This window comes from Camelus ferus, chromosome 15 (genome assembly GCF_009834535.1).
Source record: "Camelus ferus isolate YT-003-E chromosome 15, BCGSAC_Cfer_1.0, whole genome shotgun sequence".
Taxonomy (NCBI): Eukaryota; Metazoa; Chordata; class Mammalia; order Artiodactyla; family Camelidae; genus Camelus; species Camelus ferus.
The window spans coordinates 10,033,107-10,048,900 of record NC_045710.1 but is presented as its reverse complement, the minus strand read 5'-3'; the positions used below and the strand labels follow the sequence as shown (position 1 = coordinate 10,048,900).

Genomic DNA, 15,794 nt, shown 5'->3' with positions numbered 1-15,794 from the left:
CAAGAAGTTTTATGCGTATGTTTCACATTCAGCCAGGCTATGATGACCTTAATCCTAACTGGAGACTCTCTCCTGAGAAGAGAAAAAAAATCAAAGGTGAGTTTTATGAAGTATCATAATTACAACATTAAGAGACTCCTGTTGTATAATAATGGTGCTTTTTAGATGATATATACAGAGGATGGAAACATCTTTTTCTTTCTACTGTCCTAGGTTCTCTGGCTAGGGCCCTGTAAAATAAAGACTGACAAAAGACAGATTAATACGAGAAAAACCAACAGAAATGTATTAGTATGTACATTGAGTTTATACATGGGGGTACCCAGAGATGAGTAACTCCAAGGGTTGGCTGGAAGTTGGACTTGCGTAGTATCTAAACAAAGGAACAGTAAATTTTTAGAGAGGTAACAAGACAAAGGAAAAGAAGTTTGAGTTTCTATGAGTGGCAATTGTGGAAATGCAAATATATAGGGGAAGTAATGGAAGGTAAGCACGAGTTAGTTTTTTATGTAGATTCCTTTGGTGCAGTCTCTCTGAGCCAGTAAGAGTCTACAGTTGTCTCCAGTGATTAACTATTGTCCTTCCTGGTAGAGAGCTGAGAGGGGAAGGGCTTTGTAAAAGTATGTCCTACTTTTAGGTAAATAGGAGGAAGGCACAGAGCTTTTCTTGTATCTGCTTCTTAATTGCTTCCAGATCAAAATGATCCTTATGCCGAAGTGGCATATTTTGGGGGTGGCGTATTCTGCTACTCTTCATATAAAGGTCTCCAGATACTTCTGCTTCACTTTGGAAGGAACCACCAGGATTTTATAGAAATGGGACAGCGCAACAGATGCACTTCTCTGATGGTCATGTGTTAACATTTTGGGATTTTCCAAGGCTATGCAGAGCCTGTGGCATCCAGCAGGGCTCTCCCTCCACAGGCCAATGTGGACGCGGCACACCGAGTTCAAAGCTCCTGAGCGTTCTCCTTTTAAAGCGTGGAGGAGATAGCAGAAAGGGATTCCTCCAAGGCTCAACTCTGAGTAGTTATCTCTGGGGCTGGGTGAGGGGTGGAAGGAGGTAGGTAAAGAGAGATTGGAGGGGCTTTTTTTTAAAATGATGAATATGTATTTTATAAATAGAACCCCCCCCCCCAGTATTTACATTTAAGTAAAAGCAATAGTGATTATTTAATTGATAGTTAAAATTGAAAAGAAAAATTAAAAAATTAAGTTACTTTGAATAATTGGTTCATTTTTCTTCTGGTGAAACTCCCCAAGTTAAACATTTCTGCATTTTTAAGTGTCTCCTATAAAAATCAATGATACTGTGTTGTGTACCAGAAATTGACACATTGTAACTTACTATATACTTCAATTGAAAAGAAACAATGATGGTTACAAGATTCAACATCTTTATTAAATTATACTTCTAATTTACACTTAAAAAGCCTTCAAGTATTGATTCATTAATATTATGTGTCATGTTCATGTATTATTTGCGTTTGTTATATAATCATCAAAAATGCTCTTTCAGAGAAACATTTTTGAGAAAAAAATTTAATTTGTCAAAGCAGAAGGTTGACTGCATATTTAAATGACTTACTCCTTTTCATCCCACTTTACACTTAGCTGTAAGTCCAGAAACTCTGCTTTTCATATTTTCTTGGAATTCCTTATTTATATAGATTGCTTTAGACTAAAATTGGAAGAAAATGTTGAGTTGTATGGTCTTTGTTTTTTAATTAAAATGATGAGTTATTCTCATGGAGCTAACCTTCTGTTTTAAAATCTCTATCTCCTTAGCCAAACTGTTTACATATATTTTAAAATTTATGATTTACTGTTGTATTACCTTTAAACCTCATCAGATCCTTAGTGGAACAAGTAAAGTATTAAAAAGGGCAAAGCAATTATAATAAATATCCTGCCATTTCCTTTTGAGTGCCTCAGTTCGGTGAACCATAATTCATTTTTATCCCTCTCGAATTCTTTACTGGTCTTGAATATATTTTCCTCTTTCTGATTAGTTGTAAGTGTAGGGGAGGATAAATTCTTTTTCCTACTACCCTATTAGATTCTCCAACTGAGTACCCAGTAAATTGCTCTAACAAAAGACAGATTCACAAGAAAAAAGCTTACACACGTGTTTAATAAAAGTTTTAGGGACACAGGAGCCTTCATAAGGAAATGATGACCTGAGGAAGAGGTAAACCTGATTAGTTTTAGACTAGGTTGGACGAAGAGTGAAAAGTTGTGGGAAAACATGGTAGGACAAGAGGGTCTGAGCTAAGGGTAGTAAACTGGGAGAAACTTGGCAAGGCCTGTTCGTTTTAATTCTTCTTGGCTTCCCTCCGTCTTTGGAGATGAGGATCCTCCTCTTCTCCAGGTATGGAGAGGGCACCTCTCACAGGAGGAGCTTACTACCTGCTCCGCAGGAAGGTTAGACGGTCCTTCCTGAACCTGGTGTGTCTCAAATTCCTTCGTGCAAACCTACCTTTTAACTTCTACGAATATTGTTCAGTTTTCGAGAGGGAAGACCTGAATGTATTTACCTCTACATCCTAAGATTTTGGACTCCAACATTGTTAGCACTAAGATGTTCACTAAGTAAATTACCATCTTATTCTTGAGTAAAAATTTGAATGATGACTTACATTTTATTTATTCTTATTATTTATCACACATCTTAGGACCCAAATATGTTTTAAAATTGATTATTGGACTGAATGTGTTGTATTTAAACCACATTGACAGAGGCATTTGTGTTGATTTACTTTTCCCCCATTAGATAAGGAGTCCTTCTACCCACTGATAGATGTGAACTGGTGGATGGACAGTGCAGTGACTTTGGCTCGCTGCTCTGGTGCTTTGACTGTCTCGTCGGTGAAAACTTTAAAGAACTTACTGGGAAAATCCTGTGAATGGTTTGAGCCATCCCCTCAAGTCACTGCGACCCATGACGGGGGATTTTTAAGTTTGGAGGTAATGTTTTCCCTTTTAAAGCAACCAGGGTGTTTGAGAGTAAACATGTATTGTACCAAAAATCTAAATATCTTTAATTTTTGTTTTCCCATTATTTAATCTTTAAAAACAAAAATTTATTACTTGAATCAGAGATTGAGTTCAGTGTAAAAAAAGATCTGTTGTTTAGTCAATTTAAAAAATTGCATTGTGTAAGAAAGAACATTTATAGTTGTTTTGTTTTCTATAAAGCGTTTCTTCTTCATCAACATGATAGATTTTGTTTTCTTTTTCCTAGATTAGTTACCTTAAAATGTAAATAGTATCACTACCTAAGAAATACAGTCATTAACCTTTTCCCATGAAGTGTGACAACTTAAAACTTTTGGTTCTTTTAGTAAGAAAAACTTGTTTATCATGACAAAAGTTTTCAAAAGAGGCTGGTACTTTAAAGTTATGTTTTGGTTATTTACAATTTTTCTTTTAAGCCTTTCAATGGTAATTAACCTTCAACAGTTTTCACTTCAGTGCAGATTGACAAATGTTTTTTACCCTAAAGTTTGGTGCTGAGTCTAAAGATGTTCTTTAAAGAGAACCATGGTTTAAAACCTAAGCCAACTCTGTTGAGTCTGCAATGAAAGTTATCTTTAACAGGCAGGCCTTCAGACTCAGAACTTTGTGAAGCTTTAGACATTGTTTAAAAGTGGGTGGTGGGTGGTGGGGGAGAGCTGTTCTTGGTAAAGCAAATAAATACCTTCATGCTGTTTTCTAAATAGACCCAAAAAATCATCTTTTCACAGCAGGTACAAAAATATCAAAAGGAAAGAAATTAACATTCTCGACTCCTTTATTTCCCTAAAATGATTTCCAGGCATGTATTTTACAAGACCATGTGACTAACCTATTATTAAAGCAGGTTTTCATTTTAGAGGTTTGGAGCCAGTAACTTCTGTGCATCTTCCTGGAGGTGCTGATGTTCATAGTGTTTATTGTTGGGCTCCTTGGAATTCCGTCCTGAGCCTTAATCACAGGGCTGGTATAATGAATCAGACCAGAGTAGAATTAAAAACAGTTTTCTCATTACCTCGAAAAGTTTGTCTTTAGTTCCTCACTATTAATTTAGCATCTCCTTTTTCAATTCAGTGTGAGATTAAACTTGCCCCCAAGCGATCCCGTTTGGAGACGAGGGGAGGAGAGGAGGACGAAGGAGAAGAGGACTCGGGTTCTGATCACGAAGGATCTGCCAAGGCTCGCTACTTTGGTTACATAAAGCAGGGCCTGTACTTGGTGACGGAAATGGAGCGATTCGCCCCGCCGCGGACTCGCCCGCGAACCATCACTAAAAACTACCGCCTGGTGAGCCTGCGCTCCACGAGCCCCGAGGAGCTGTACCAGAGGAAGGTGAGAGTCTGTTCCTGTCCGAGTGCACAGGCAGCAGGCTTTGCTGCGTTCCACTGAAGAAAAAAACGATTTCTTTTAATCAAGGAAGAAATTTAAAGAGAGATTGTTCTATGGCCAACATGTTAGAAATGTCAGGATTACAGAGCTTTTGAAAATAGTGCTGGCCTTTGTGCCTGACTAATCAAAATAAAAACAGTGGACAGAAGGCGAATTCACCTAGACTGTCCCTCTGGGGCCCAGCCCAGGTTTTTGCTACCCTTCACGTGGCCTTCAGCTCTCCCTTAGCTGGGTGTAAGGACAGCTCTCCGCTCAGACTGCAGATGCTGCGGGAAGAAACGCAGACCTGCGTTGGTCGGGGTTTGCTTGGGAGGCAGACTCGATCGGCACTGTGCCGCAGCGCCGCGGGCGGAGTTGCACGGCCCGTCCCGGCTTTGCCATTGTTTCACTCTGTAAATGTGGGCATTTCACTCCTACTTCTCAGCTTTCTGGTAAAGTGCTTACAAGAAGTACTTGCTCTGTCTGCCCCTCCTAATGCTGGCGAGCTTCTGGCGCCCCAGTGCACGAGGTAGTTAGGAACGCAGGACCTACTGTACAGGGTAAGGGGCTGTCATCCCTCACTGTATCATCACAGCGATGCCGCGGACACTTCGGTAACGTAACTTTCCTGTTTACGTTTCCTCGTCCCAAGATCGAAAGTGAAGAGTATGAGGAAGCCTTGTCTCTGGCTCAGACCTACGGCCTGGATACTGACCTGGTGTATCAGAGGCAGTGGAGGAAGTCGGCTGTCAACATTGCTTCAATTCAGAATTACTTGGTATGTTTGAACGCTTTGGGAACGTGTAGTGAAATTCAAACACATGGGCATCTTTTGGTTGTAGGGCTTCCCGTTGGAGTCCTTTTCATTGCTGGCTTTTCTGCAGCCGACTCAGCCTTGGGAAGTATCTTGTTACCGATTCTGTCAGCTCTGCAGCTGGACATTGGTGCTGAAGACGTGTGAGCAGATACTCACTGATGCACAAGCCAACTAGCTGGTCTTGGCCTAATCCTTTCCCTTCATCTACCTCAGTTACCCCTGTTCACCCCCATCAGCCGGGGTCCTGTCAGGAGCCAGGAACCACGCAGTCATTTGAACAGGGACAGTTTTACTAGGGAGAACTATTTTCTAGTAATGAGAGATCAACTACACAAGGGCGAAGAGAGCTGTAAGGAATACCCTGGGCCGAAGGGAATATACCCAGGGAGGGAACAGACTTGGAAGGGAGGCCTCCCCCCGGGCTGGGAGTCAGACTTCATTGGACAAAGACGGGCTGTAGCACGTTGGATGGAAGAGAAGTTCTCCAGGATGCCTCAGGCCAGGGCTGGTCCGTGGCTGCCAGGGTTGGCAGGCGGGGAAAGGTGGGCTGGACGGGCAGGCTGGATGCCTGTTGTAGGGTGCCAGTGAGCTGAGGTTGGGGGTGGAGGGTCGGAAAACCCCAGAGACTGGTAAGTTTAGGAAACCCCCCAGGAGCATGAATGCACCTCAGAGCTGGTAGATAAGGAACCATGGCCAGTACTGAAAAGAAAAAACTCCCTCTGGAGTGCAGGCGAGCCCAGTTTGGGAAGCTTCCCATTCAGGTGCCTGGGAGGTTCGCTGGGAAGGAATCTGCCCACGGAAGTGCAGCTGACAGTAAATGGGAAGTTGTCCTCAGAAGGAGAAAGCGGGGACGTAGCACCACCAGATGTCCCCCACGTGCCTTGCTGGCTACCAGGCCTGTAGGAGCTAGAAGAACCACGGCACATCTGGACCAGAAACCAGAGCCTCTTCCTCTGCAGTGAGAGGCTCCCCAGCGCCCTCTGTTGTCAGAGCTTAATACTGTGTCAGCTGCAAATGGGAAATGCTGTGGATCTGGCTCTGAAGCTGCTTTTGAGGCTGAGAGGCAATAAATAGATAACTGGCACATTGATAGTTCTTTTTTGCTTAAATCCTACAATTGTATCCCTCCTGCTTCCTGCTACCACAGTTAAAGTTACTATGTAACCTGTTTACTTGGATCCTTGGCACCTTTGTAAGGAAGTAGTTGGACTCATGCATGCTTTTAGAAGGTTGTGACTTCTCATCGGACATTTAGAAAGGAAGATATCTGTGCATTTAGGGATATTCTAAGGAATGTTGGGAAATTTTCATGGTAATTGCTTTCCCTGAAAATTCATGTACATGAGTAATTAAAAATAAATAAAAACATAATTTGAAAAAGTATCTAAGAAGTTGATGAAGTTGTATCAATGAAACGGGAAGGTAAATTGTTATTACAAGTAAGATATTGGAGATAAGAGAACATGAAAGATAGTGAAATAAAGGAAGAAGACAGAATTGCTTGTATTTTCTTTAGAATAGCAGAACACCAAACCTGTATGCTTTCTTCTTTTGTGACTCAGGACAGTGAGCTCATGAGTTCATGTATATCCACCTAATGGCTTTTTCTGTAACATGATAATAGGCAGTTTTCGTCTCTAAAGGAGCTGACAGATGTTAGGAGAGACAAATCAAGTACTTTTTTTTTTTTAATCAGGGGAAATACTTAATTCAGCAAAATAAATAGGCAACGAGGAATGTGAAGGGGATGTGAAGGGGTCCAGCGGTGGCATAAATACGACCTTTGCTCTTAGGGAGCTTATAATCTTACTGAGAAGACAAGCTTAATGCCTAAAATAAAAATGACCACACAAGAAGGTTCCAGGTAAATGCTTTTGGAACCCGGTGAAGGTAGCAAGTGTTACAGACTCTGGCTGTGGAGGTCTGTGTATAGTGAAGATGTTTTGGGCAGGGATTTGAAAGGACTCAGAGTAGGTGTCCTAGAGTGAGAATAGAGGAAGGCATTCTTAATGGGAGAAGTAGGACGAGCAAATTTAAAGGAAACCAGCTTGACTCACGGGCCAGAGTCGATGTCCGTCTTACTGCTGTATTTTCACGGCACACAGAAGGTACTCAGTAAGTACCTCTTGGATGAATAAATAAGCTGTGTATGTAAACCAGTTCATAGGATCTGAGACTCCATGGCAGTGAACGTTGGGAAACATGATCAGAGACACTGGAGGAAAGACCTCACAGGAGGGAGTGTGCAGAGGAGTGTACAGGGCTCCGAGTCAGATTTTACTTTACATTTTTTTCTACAGTGATTCTGGGAAGAGGCCAAGTCAGGGATTTTGAATGGAGTCCAAGGAAGCTGTTGGGAGGGAGGGATAAGCACCTGGTCTTTCCAAAGAACAGTGCACCGTGACTTCCCACGGTTAAGTCACCGTCGGTGCTGTAGCATGCCTCTCACGTCAAGTAGATACAGAGCCTTGGTGTGCTGTGTGCCTCATGAGTGTTGTTTCAGAGTACACGTGTTCGTTACAATAGGGTACGTCTTGCCTTACTGCTTTATTTTCTCTTTCCTATGGCCCAAGTGCAAACTAAAGAGCAACTATAAAAGTTGGAAGGATCTTCCTATCTTTCCAAAAAAAAGAGTCCTGAGCTTGTATTTCAGTGTGTTTCGTTAGAAGGAGAAAGACTGCAGTTGGAATCACTTTCCCTGCATCCAGTTCTAACCACCATTAGGAAAATAGCTTTTTACTGTTGAGCTTCTCGAGCAGCTGCCTGTGGCCAAGAACCTGGGGAGCTGTCCTCTCTCAGGTACAGCTTTCTGATTCCAGAAGGCAGTTGTCTGGTGCTGTCAGGTGTCATGAGTTCTTTAATGCCTCTGTTTTTTATTTTCTCCATATCCAGAGTAAAATAAAGAAACGATCCTGGGTTCTTCATGAGTGTTTGGAGAGAGTTCCTGAAACTGTGGATGCTGCAAAGGAACTGCTTCAATATGGATTAAAAGGCACGGACCTGGAGGCGCTTTTAGCAATAGGGCAAGGAGCAGATGATGGCAGGTTGGTTACCGAAAGATTTGGACTCTGAAGTAAAGATGCCTTTGTGAAAACTTGCAGCTGAAAGGGAAAAAAAGGGAAGGCTTTTCTTTAGGTTATTCTGCGATGAAGCCATTGCTTTTGATTTAATGCTTTTTTATCTGAGGTCACAGTGTTCTTTCCTTGAGGTCAAACATGTTTATGTATGATAGCTTGATGCTAAGAAAAAAGCAAATTCTACAAACATTTATTGAATGCTGGCCATTTCTAAGCTATGGGCTCAAGCCTGCATGTATCTGGGTGCACTGACCAGTCTGATGATCCACCGCAGGCAAGTCTGAGCTTCATTCACTGTCTTTATCTGTAGCATCATTACCCCCTTCAGAGAATTACTTTGATTAAATTATATATCTTGCAAAAGCACCTCATAAACTTCTCAGTACCATACAAATGTCAGTTAATAACAATAATAAAGTTATTTGACAAGAGCCGTTGTTCATCAGACATTTGGAACATTTTTTGGGATATAAGTAGGATAGTATATTTGATTAAAAAAAAGTAAATAAGACTGACATTCATTACCAATTTAAGACCTTAACATAGAAGTGATTCAAATTGTAAACCCTGGGCACTATTTTCTTCACAGGCTGTTTCACATTGGGTGACTATAACCTCGCGTGTTTTCCTGAGCAGTTTTCATCTTCTTGATTTTTAGAGTTTCCATATGTGATGATTACTAGTGACATGACTTTTTGCCCATCCTGTGGATACAAATGAGTGAATCGCTTTGCTTAGAATAGCAACAGCTTTCTTTCAAGTAATTGATTGTTTCTGTTTCTATGGAAACCAACTTAATAAAATCAAAATAGGGGAAAGCAGTTTTTCACTACATGAAATTAAAAAAAAAGTAATCAAAATAGTTTGGGGTTTTCTTTTTCTCGTGCAGATTTATATTACCTGGTGAAACGGACATTGACGGTGTCTCCTACGAGGATCTTGCACCGCCTGGCGAAGAGCCTGCCAAGAAAAGGGAGAAGGAGCTCAGGAAGACGCGAGAACTGCTCCAGCTAGTGGACTTTTCCAAGTAAGTGATTTATTACTGTTCATTTATTACTGTTAATTTCTTCAAAATAACTAACAATCTAAGTGTGTTCTTTACTAGTGATAATTGCTCTGCATTATTTCAGCAGCTTAAATGCATTTAGTACCGTTTTATCCTTGTGCTTTCGTGTCCTGTTCCATGAGTTTTGGACTGAATGGAAAATTGATCATTTTTGTTCTGTTTTAGATCTTACAAAAATGTGCTTGCAGGTAAATATAAGTGGCTTAATAACAGTTATTCAAAACAGGTTAACGCTGGAACAAAAGGAACTTTGCCGTTGTAGACTGAAACTGTTGACTTACTTAGATCGGCTTGCAACATATGAGGTAAGAAGGCATTTTAATCAAACCAATTATGTTTATTGGCGTTGCCTTTATAAATGCTTGGCTGCCTTGATAGCTGATATTCTTGGTTGCTGAAACTGTTTATGTGGGAAAAGCTTATTTGTATCAGAGCAAGGTCTCGCATAATCAGTTTTGGTAAAGGTTAGAGGTCTGTGAAAGGCCAAAGCTGCTGTGTTAGTCTAGGAAATAGCCGTGCATCAGCCACTTCAGAGCACCTGTGTTTCCTAGGCTTACAATCCTTCTCATTCCTCTTACTCTTATTTCGCATTTAAACTTAAGGTTGTGGCATAGAGCTGTCTACAGTACCGAAGTCCAGTTTACACTGGGTTTTAATAATATGAAGCTATCTGGCTCATTTTACTTTAATGATTTATTAGTTGTTTGAATTTAATTGGTTAAACTTTGATCCTAATTATGGCCAAAATTTGACACTTGAACTTAAACTGTACTTCAAAGTTGTTTCTTCAGGGCCACACACACAGATGTCCCTTGTTGGGCATTTCAGTAGCACTCTGTACTGAAAGGTTAAGCTATTGTTAAAGGTATAAGAAACATTTCATAAAATATACATAGTTTAGATTGCTTTTCTACATGACCCTCATAGCTTAAGTTACGCAGGATTTGATATAAATGTCTCACCTTTGAAATGTGGCTTCATTTGCCGGTCACCTCCTCCGTCTGTCTGAGCATCCCTTCTGTAGGCACACCCCTCTTGGCTGTAGGGACTGGCACACACGAGGGACTCAGTAAATGTCACATCTGAAGGTGTGCTTTCCATTCCCAGAATAATGGGGGTATTTAGTACTTCCGATGCCCACAGGCAAATAAAAAGCATTTGATTCTCCACCCATTAATATAATAGAAATGTTTTCAAACAAAATGCTAGTGACGAAAGAGGGTTATTTCTGTAGTTATATGAAATTATGGTAATGTGTATATCATTTCATGCAAACAAGTTGCACAAAACTCCTAGTAGTTTTATCTGTAGTACAACTACTTTGACTGTTGGATAGTCATATTATTTTAAAATGCATCCTTTTATTATGTCTGAGTTTTGAGATATTTTGAGGTGATATATAAAAGCGCACTGTGAATTGCCAGCATTGGTACAGATGGAGTTTATTATTTTTTATACTTAGCCGTAGTTTCACTGTTGATGAGATCTTAAAAAGAAAAAGTTCCATAAAATGTTCAGAGTTTGACTATCCAGTTTATTTTATTAGTCTTTAGTTAGTGAGTTGCTATTTCCTATTTGACATTGTAAGTACATTTATTATTACATGGTAATAGTGACAGTTTAAGTATTTGTTGAGCCACTAAAAGGGTATTAAGCTAAGCCTTTGGAAAGTAGTGAAATTGATTAATTTGGCCGTTAAAACTTAGAAATGAAGATGTTCAGATATAATGGCTACCCAGCTAGCTAGTGGTAGAGATGGACATTGCATTTTAATCGTAGGGCATGGCTTATTTTATTTATTCTGTTATAAAAGAGATAAAATGGATTCACTTAAATTTTACGTGAGTGCCTAATGTATGCCGGATATTAATGCCAGTGCTGTCAGAAGAGAGATGAACAGGGAATATCCTTAAGGAGTCCTGACTATATAGGCAACGTGATGATAATGAAGATACGGAGAATTGATGAGGGAGCACAGTGTTACGTTTGTCCTGGGAAGTCTGAGAAGACTTCTATACAGGAAGTGATATTTCAACTAGTCCTTAAGGAAAAGAAGGCTCACTTAGGGGCTCTGGGAGTACGATGTGGGAGACGCAGGAATGGAAGCTCCGTAAGGGAAGGGGTCTTGTCTTGTTTGCTGCAGTGTCTCTGGAGCTTGGAACGATTCCTGACTATTCGAGCTCAGCAAATGTTTGTTGAAGGAACTAACAGTTAAGAGAATACCTTAAAAAATACCATCACATTTCTTGAGGACTTACTGTTTGTCAGCCAGTGTTTTATGTACTTCTTGACAATTCTTTCAGGCAAGTATTGTAATCCTCTCCAACTGAGGCCTAGAGAAGGTGAGTATTCTGTCTAAATCAATAGGAAGCAAGAATGCATAGCTCGATGCCTCCAGTTCATCAGGCTGTGCCATTCATCAGGGAGCTGAAAGACAGGCCTAGTGGTGTGGAGGAGGTTGGCCTGCTCCTGAAGGAGTAAGCTAGTCAGGGTAGCTGGACAGTAGGGGTCGGGAGTGGGTAGCCTGGAGCGAGGTGAGGAGAGGTGGTGAGAGTAGTTGGTGGCAACATTTTGAAAGGTCTGTCCTGCTATGTAAGGAGTTGAATTGAATTTTTATCAGAAGTTGAGTTTGGGAAAGAATGAGAAGTGAGGAAGTGGAGATGGGTTGTGAGCAAGAAGTTTTGTTGTTACGGGGAGCGGAGAAGATGGCGGGAGTGAGAGGAGGCTGTGAGGTAAGGGTTGCTTTTTTGCTACAAAGGAGAAGTCGTTTGTGTGCTATGGGAATGAGCCAGCAGAGGGTGAGGAGGAATTTGTTAACAGAAGACAGGGGAGATACTTGCATGGTTTCAGAAATGGAAGCAGTGGGATCCAGAGCAGGAGTGGAGTTTTGAGGCTTTTAAAAAGGAGCAGATATATGTGTTTTTCCCTATTGTAACTGAAGGAAGAAACATCATGGATACAGGTAGATACGTAGTTTTTTGGTGGGTTGGAAAATGAGGGACTTCCCATCTAATAGCATGAGTTAAAAAATGTACAAAGCAAGGTTTTCAGCAGAGAGTGAGGGCAGGGGAATAGGATGTGGAAGGTCTAGAAAGAATGAAAAGTTCTTAATGGCATAGCAAAGAAAACTTCTTTGGGAAATGTAGTAGCATTGAGGGAGTAAGATCTATTTGAATTTTTTTTTGTCTTGAATTTATAGGTTTTTAGCTTTTTATTATAAACATTTTCAAACCTTCATAGAAATACAGAGAATAATGAACCCTGAATTACTCATTGGCCAGCTTCAATCATTTCTAACATTTTGCCAATCTTGCATCTTTTATTTTCCACCTTCCCACTCCTGCCTTTTCTTTCAGTTAAGTATTTTATAGCAAATTCCAGATATCTTTTTACCCATTCATATGTATGTGCCTTTAACAGATAAGGACTTAGATCACCACAACAGCACTATTATTCCTAATGTAATTAGTAGTCATTCCCTGATACCGCCTGATACCCGCTTTATGTTCAAACTTCCCAGGTTGCTTCCAACTGCTTTTTTTTTTTTTTTTTAGTTTTTATTGAAGCATAGTTGATTCACAGTGTTGTGTTAGTTTCAGGTGTGCATCAAAGTGATTCATTTATACATATAAATATATATATAAATGTTCTTTTTCAGATTCTCTTTCATTATAGGCCTTCCCAGTGCTTTTTTTTTTTTTTTTTTTTTTATACAGTTGGTTCATTTGAATCAGGATCCAAACAAGGCTGAGATTTGGAAATTGGTTGAGAACTGTCAGCTTGGTTCTGTGATATTTCTCCAGTGACTTCTAGTAACTTGTATTCAGGGTTCAGAGTTGAGTTTGACTAGATATGAAGTGTTGCCAGGTAAGGGTGATCAAGGGAAGGCAGCCAGGGATTTCAGAAGTCTCTCTATGATGATGGACCAAGTGACTTTAAGCTGGTTAGAAGGGATGAAAGATTTTGAGGGGCGCTAGAAGGTGAGAAAAGAAGTAGGGTGAGTGGATTGGATGTCTCAGCGAGGTTGAGGATTTGTTGACAAACCAGGTGAGCGGGAAGAAGAGGGGCAGCTGTTCGCAGGTCTTGTGCTTGACGTTTGAGTTGTCCTGGAGAGTGTCTTCTTGGTGATGATAGAGATCCAGGCTAGGGTCCTGGAATGTGTTAACTGAGGTGAAATAAAGGAAATGATTGTTGTGGATGAGGAGTTGAGGAACCACGAACATTTTTGAAGTATTTTCTTCCTTTAATTTCCACGCCTGTGCATTCACTTCTTCGTTCTTGTTCCTCCTCTTCCTGCTTCTCTACTTTTCCGATGCAGATTTCCTTGTCCTTGCTCATCCTTTTAATGATGTTATTCCTCAGGCTCCTTTCATCTCATTCTCTTTAGTCTCCCTTGAAATCATACTCACTTCTGTGTTGATAACTTACATCACATAGCCAACTGATGCCTTACTCCAGAACTCCTGACCTGGGGATCAGGAGTTTCTTTTAGATGCGCTGTAGTCCCAAACTCAACATGTTTGCATAAGTGAACTCTCTCCACCCTCCTCTCTCACTTCCTCTGAACATCCTCTTTCTTCCTTCTTTCCTATCTTAGTAAGTTAATGTAGCTAGCTAATATTTATTGGTTATTTATTATGTGGAAGGCAGCATGCTGGGTGTCTGGGGTTCAGTGTGAAACACGACACGTGAGCCCAAAGTCATCCATTGCAGTGGGGAGACCTACACTTGCCGTGCCCTTGGCTAACTCCTGTTTGTCCTTATGTTTCAGCTTTGATGCCACTTCTGGGGCCTGTCCCTGTCCTCCCAGGACTAGCTGTAGCTCCCTTCCTTTGTGTTTCCCTTTACCTGCTCCGATTGCTTGTTGGTTTTCCCTACTAGGTTTTGAACTACTTGGAGAGCAGGAAACCTGTATTATGCATTGTATCGTTGCTGCCGATCACAGTGTGCGCCTAGTACATGATAGACACTTGATAAATACTTCTTTAAGGGAGGAATGATTCAATCTGCAGTTTACACAGATCACTCTAACAGCAGTCAAGTTAATCTTAAATTCTCATACAGATGTGGCAGGTGCTCACAGAACACAGCCACGTATGACTGTTGTTTATTTGTTTTTACCAGGTGGTAGATTTTGGTTGTCCTACTGTAACTAATTTTATTGCCTTTTTCATTTACTTCTGGATTTTCTTCTTCATTAACAGCATTTATAAATACAGCCATTTTCAAATAAAGGCAAGAATGCAGATGTGGTACCTTAGTTAACAGTTGATAGTTTAATTCATGAATTATTTATTTAGGTAAGCAGAGTTGTAAAGATTTTTAATATTTGCTTGTCACCCATATTTAAAAGCCTTTTCATTAAATCACTGTTTCCTCGCAGGAAATCCTCGGAGTGCCTCATGCATCTGAACAGAGATATGATGCTGAGTTCTTTAAGAAGTTCAGAAATCAGAATATTGTTCTCTCAGCAAGAACTTACGCTCGGGTAATTTCTCTTTTGTAAATTAAACAATTATGGTTATTAACACTAAGTCTCTGAGCCATGCAGTTAATGTTATTGCATGGGTAGATCATCACATTTCCTTGTTTTGTTGTAAGATTAATAAATGTAAAGAAAATAGAGTCATATTAAAAAAATTTGTATTCATCATTCTGAGTTTTAAAAATAATTTTTATAACATTAGATTGAGAAATGTGATACAGACCTGGAAAAATCAGTATTTCAAAGTACTTCATACCAGAACTACAAAAAGTTAATTTTAAGGTTTTGAATGTCCTACAAAATCACTCCCTTATTTCTAAGGTTCACATTAGAAAGTCACCCTTGTCTTTCGCACAGGAAAGTAATGTACAAGCCCTAGAAATTCTGTTCACTTACCATGGATCTGACCTGCTTCCTCATCGCCTTGCACTTCTCTCCAACTTCCCGGAGACCACTTCTCCACACGAATATTCTGTTTTGCTGCCTGAAGCTTGGTATGTACTGTGTTCACTGAATTTTACCTTTTTTCTAAATAATAATTTTTGTTTCCTGCTAAACACCTTAAATTTAAAAAAAATTATCTTAATGTTATCTATTAATTTTTTTTTCTGATTATAACATTATTTCTGTCTTATTTTTAAGTGGTCCTGAAGCCAAAATGTGTCTGGCATAACAGGATCACCTTAACTTAAGGAACATGAACTTTCCTTTTTTTGGAGAGTCTCCTGATTTTATGGCTATGTACTCAGTATGTTCTGTTTTACGGTTAAGAGCCATTTTTAGGATAACAATATCTGTTTGAATTAGTTGTATCTTTTAGAAGCTCAAGTATAGTTCTGACAGTGTTAGGTAGTGGGTCCAGGGCACCCAGGAATGTCTGAATCCTGCTTCTCTCAAGAACCCTTTCTCCCTATGAAATTCCAGAGGCACAAAAACAAATGAGAAATCAAAGCACCACTTTCCTATT

The 15,794-nt window shown here is 40.1% G+C and overlaps 1 protein-coding gene across 2 annotated transcripts in view; it reads left to right on the top strand.

The window, feature by feature from the left end:
- The window catches only part of NBAS (NBAS subunit of NRZ tethering complex), a 277,261-nt gene that overhangs the window by 66,925 nt on the left and 194,542 nt on the right, over positions 1 to 15,794 (top strand). For both annotated transcript variants that reach the window (XM_032497057.1, XM_032497056.1), the window contains exons 13-21: positions 33 to 96; positions 2,773 to 2,966; positions 4,089 to 4,346; positions 5,035 to 5,160; positions 8,092 to 8,243; positions 9,166 to 9,303; positions 9,569 to 9,647; positions 14,726 to 14,830; positions 15,185 to 15,321. In XM_032497057.1, coding sequence (XP_032352948.1) covers positions 33 to 96; positions 2,773 to 2,966; positions 4,089 to 4,346; positions 5,035 to 5,160; positions 8,092 to 8,243; positions 9,166 to 9,303; positions 9,569 to 9,647; positions 14,726 to 14,830; positions 15,185 to 15,321 — 1,253 coding nt within the window. The remainder of the gene's footprint in view (positions 1 to 32; positions 97 to 2,772; positions 2,967 to 4,088; positions 4,347 to 5,034; positions 5,161 to 8,091; positions 8,244 to 9,165; positions 9,304 to 9,568; positions 9,648 to 14,725; positions 14,831 to 15,184; positions 15,322 to 15,794) is intronic.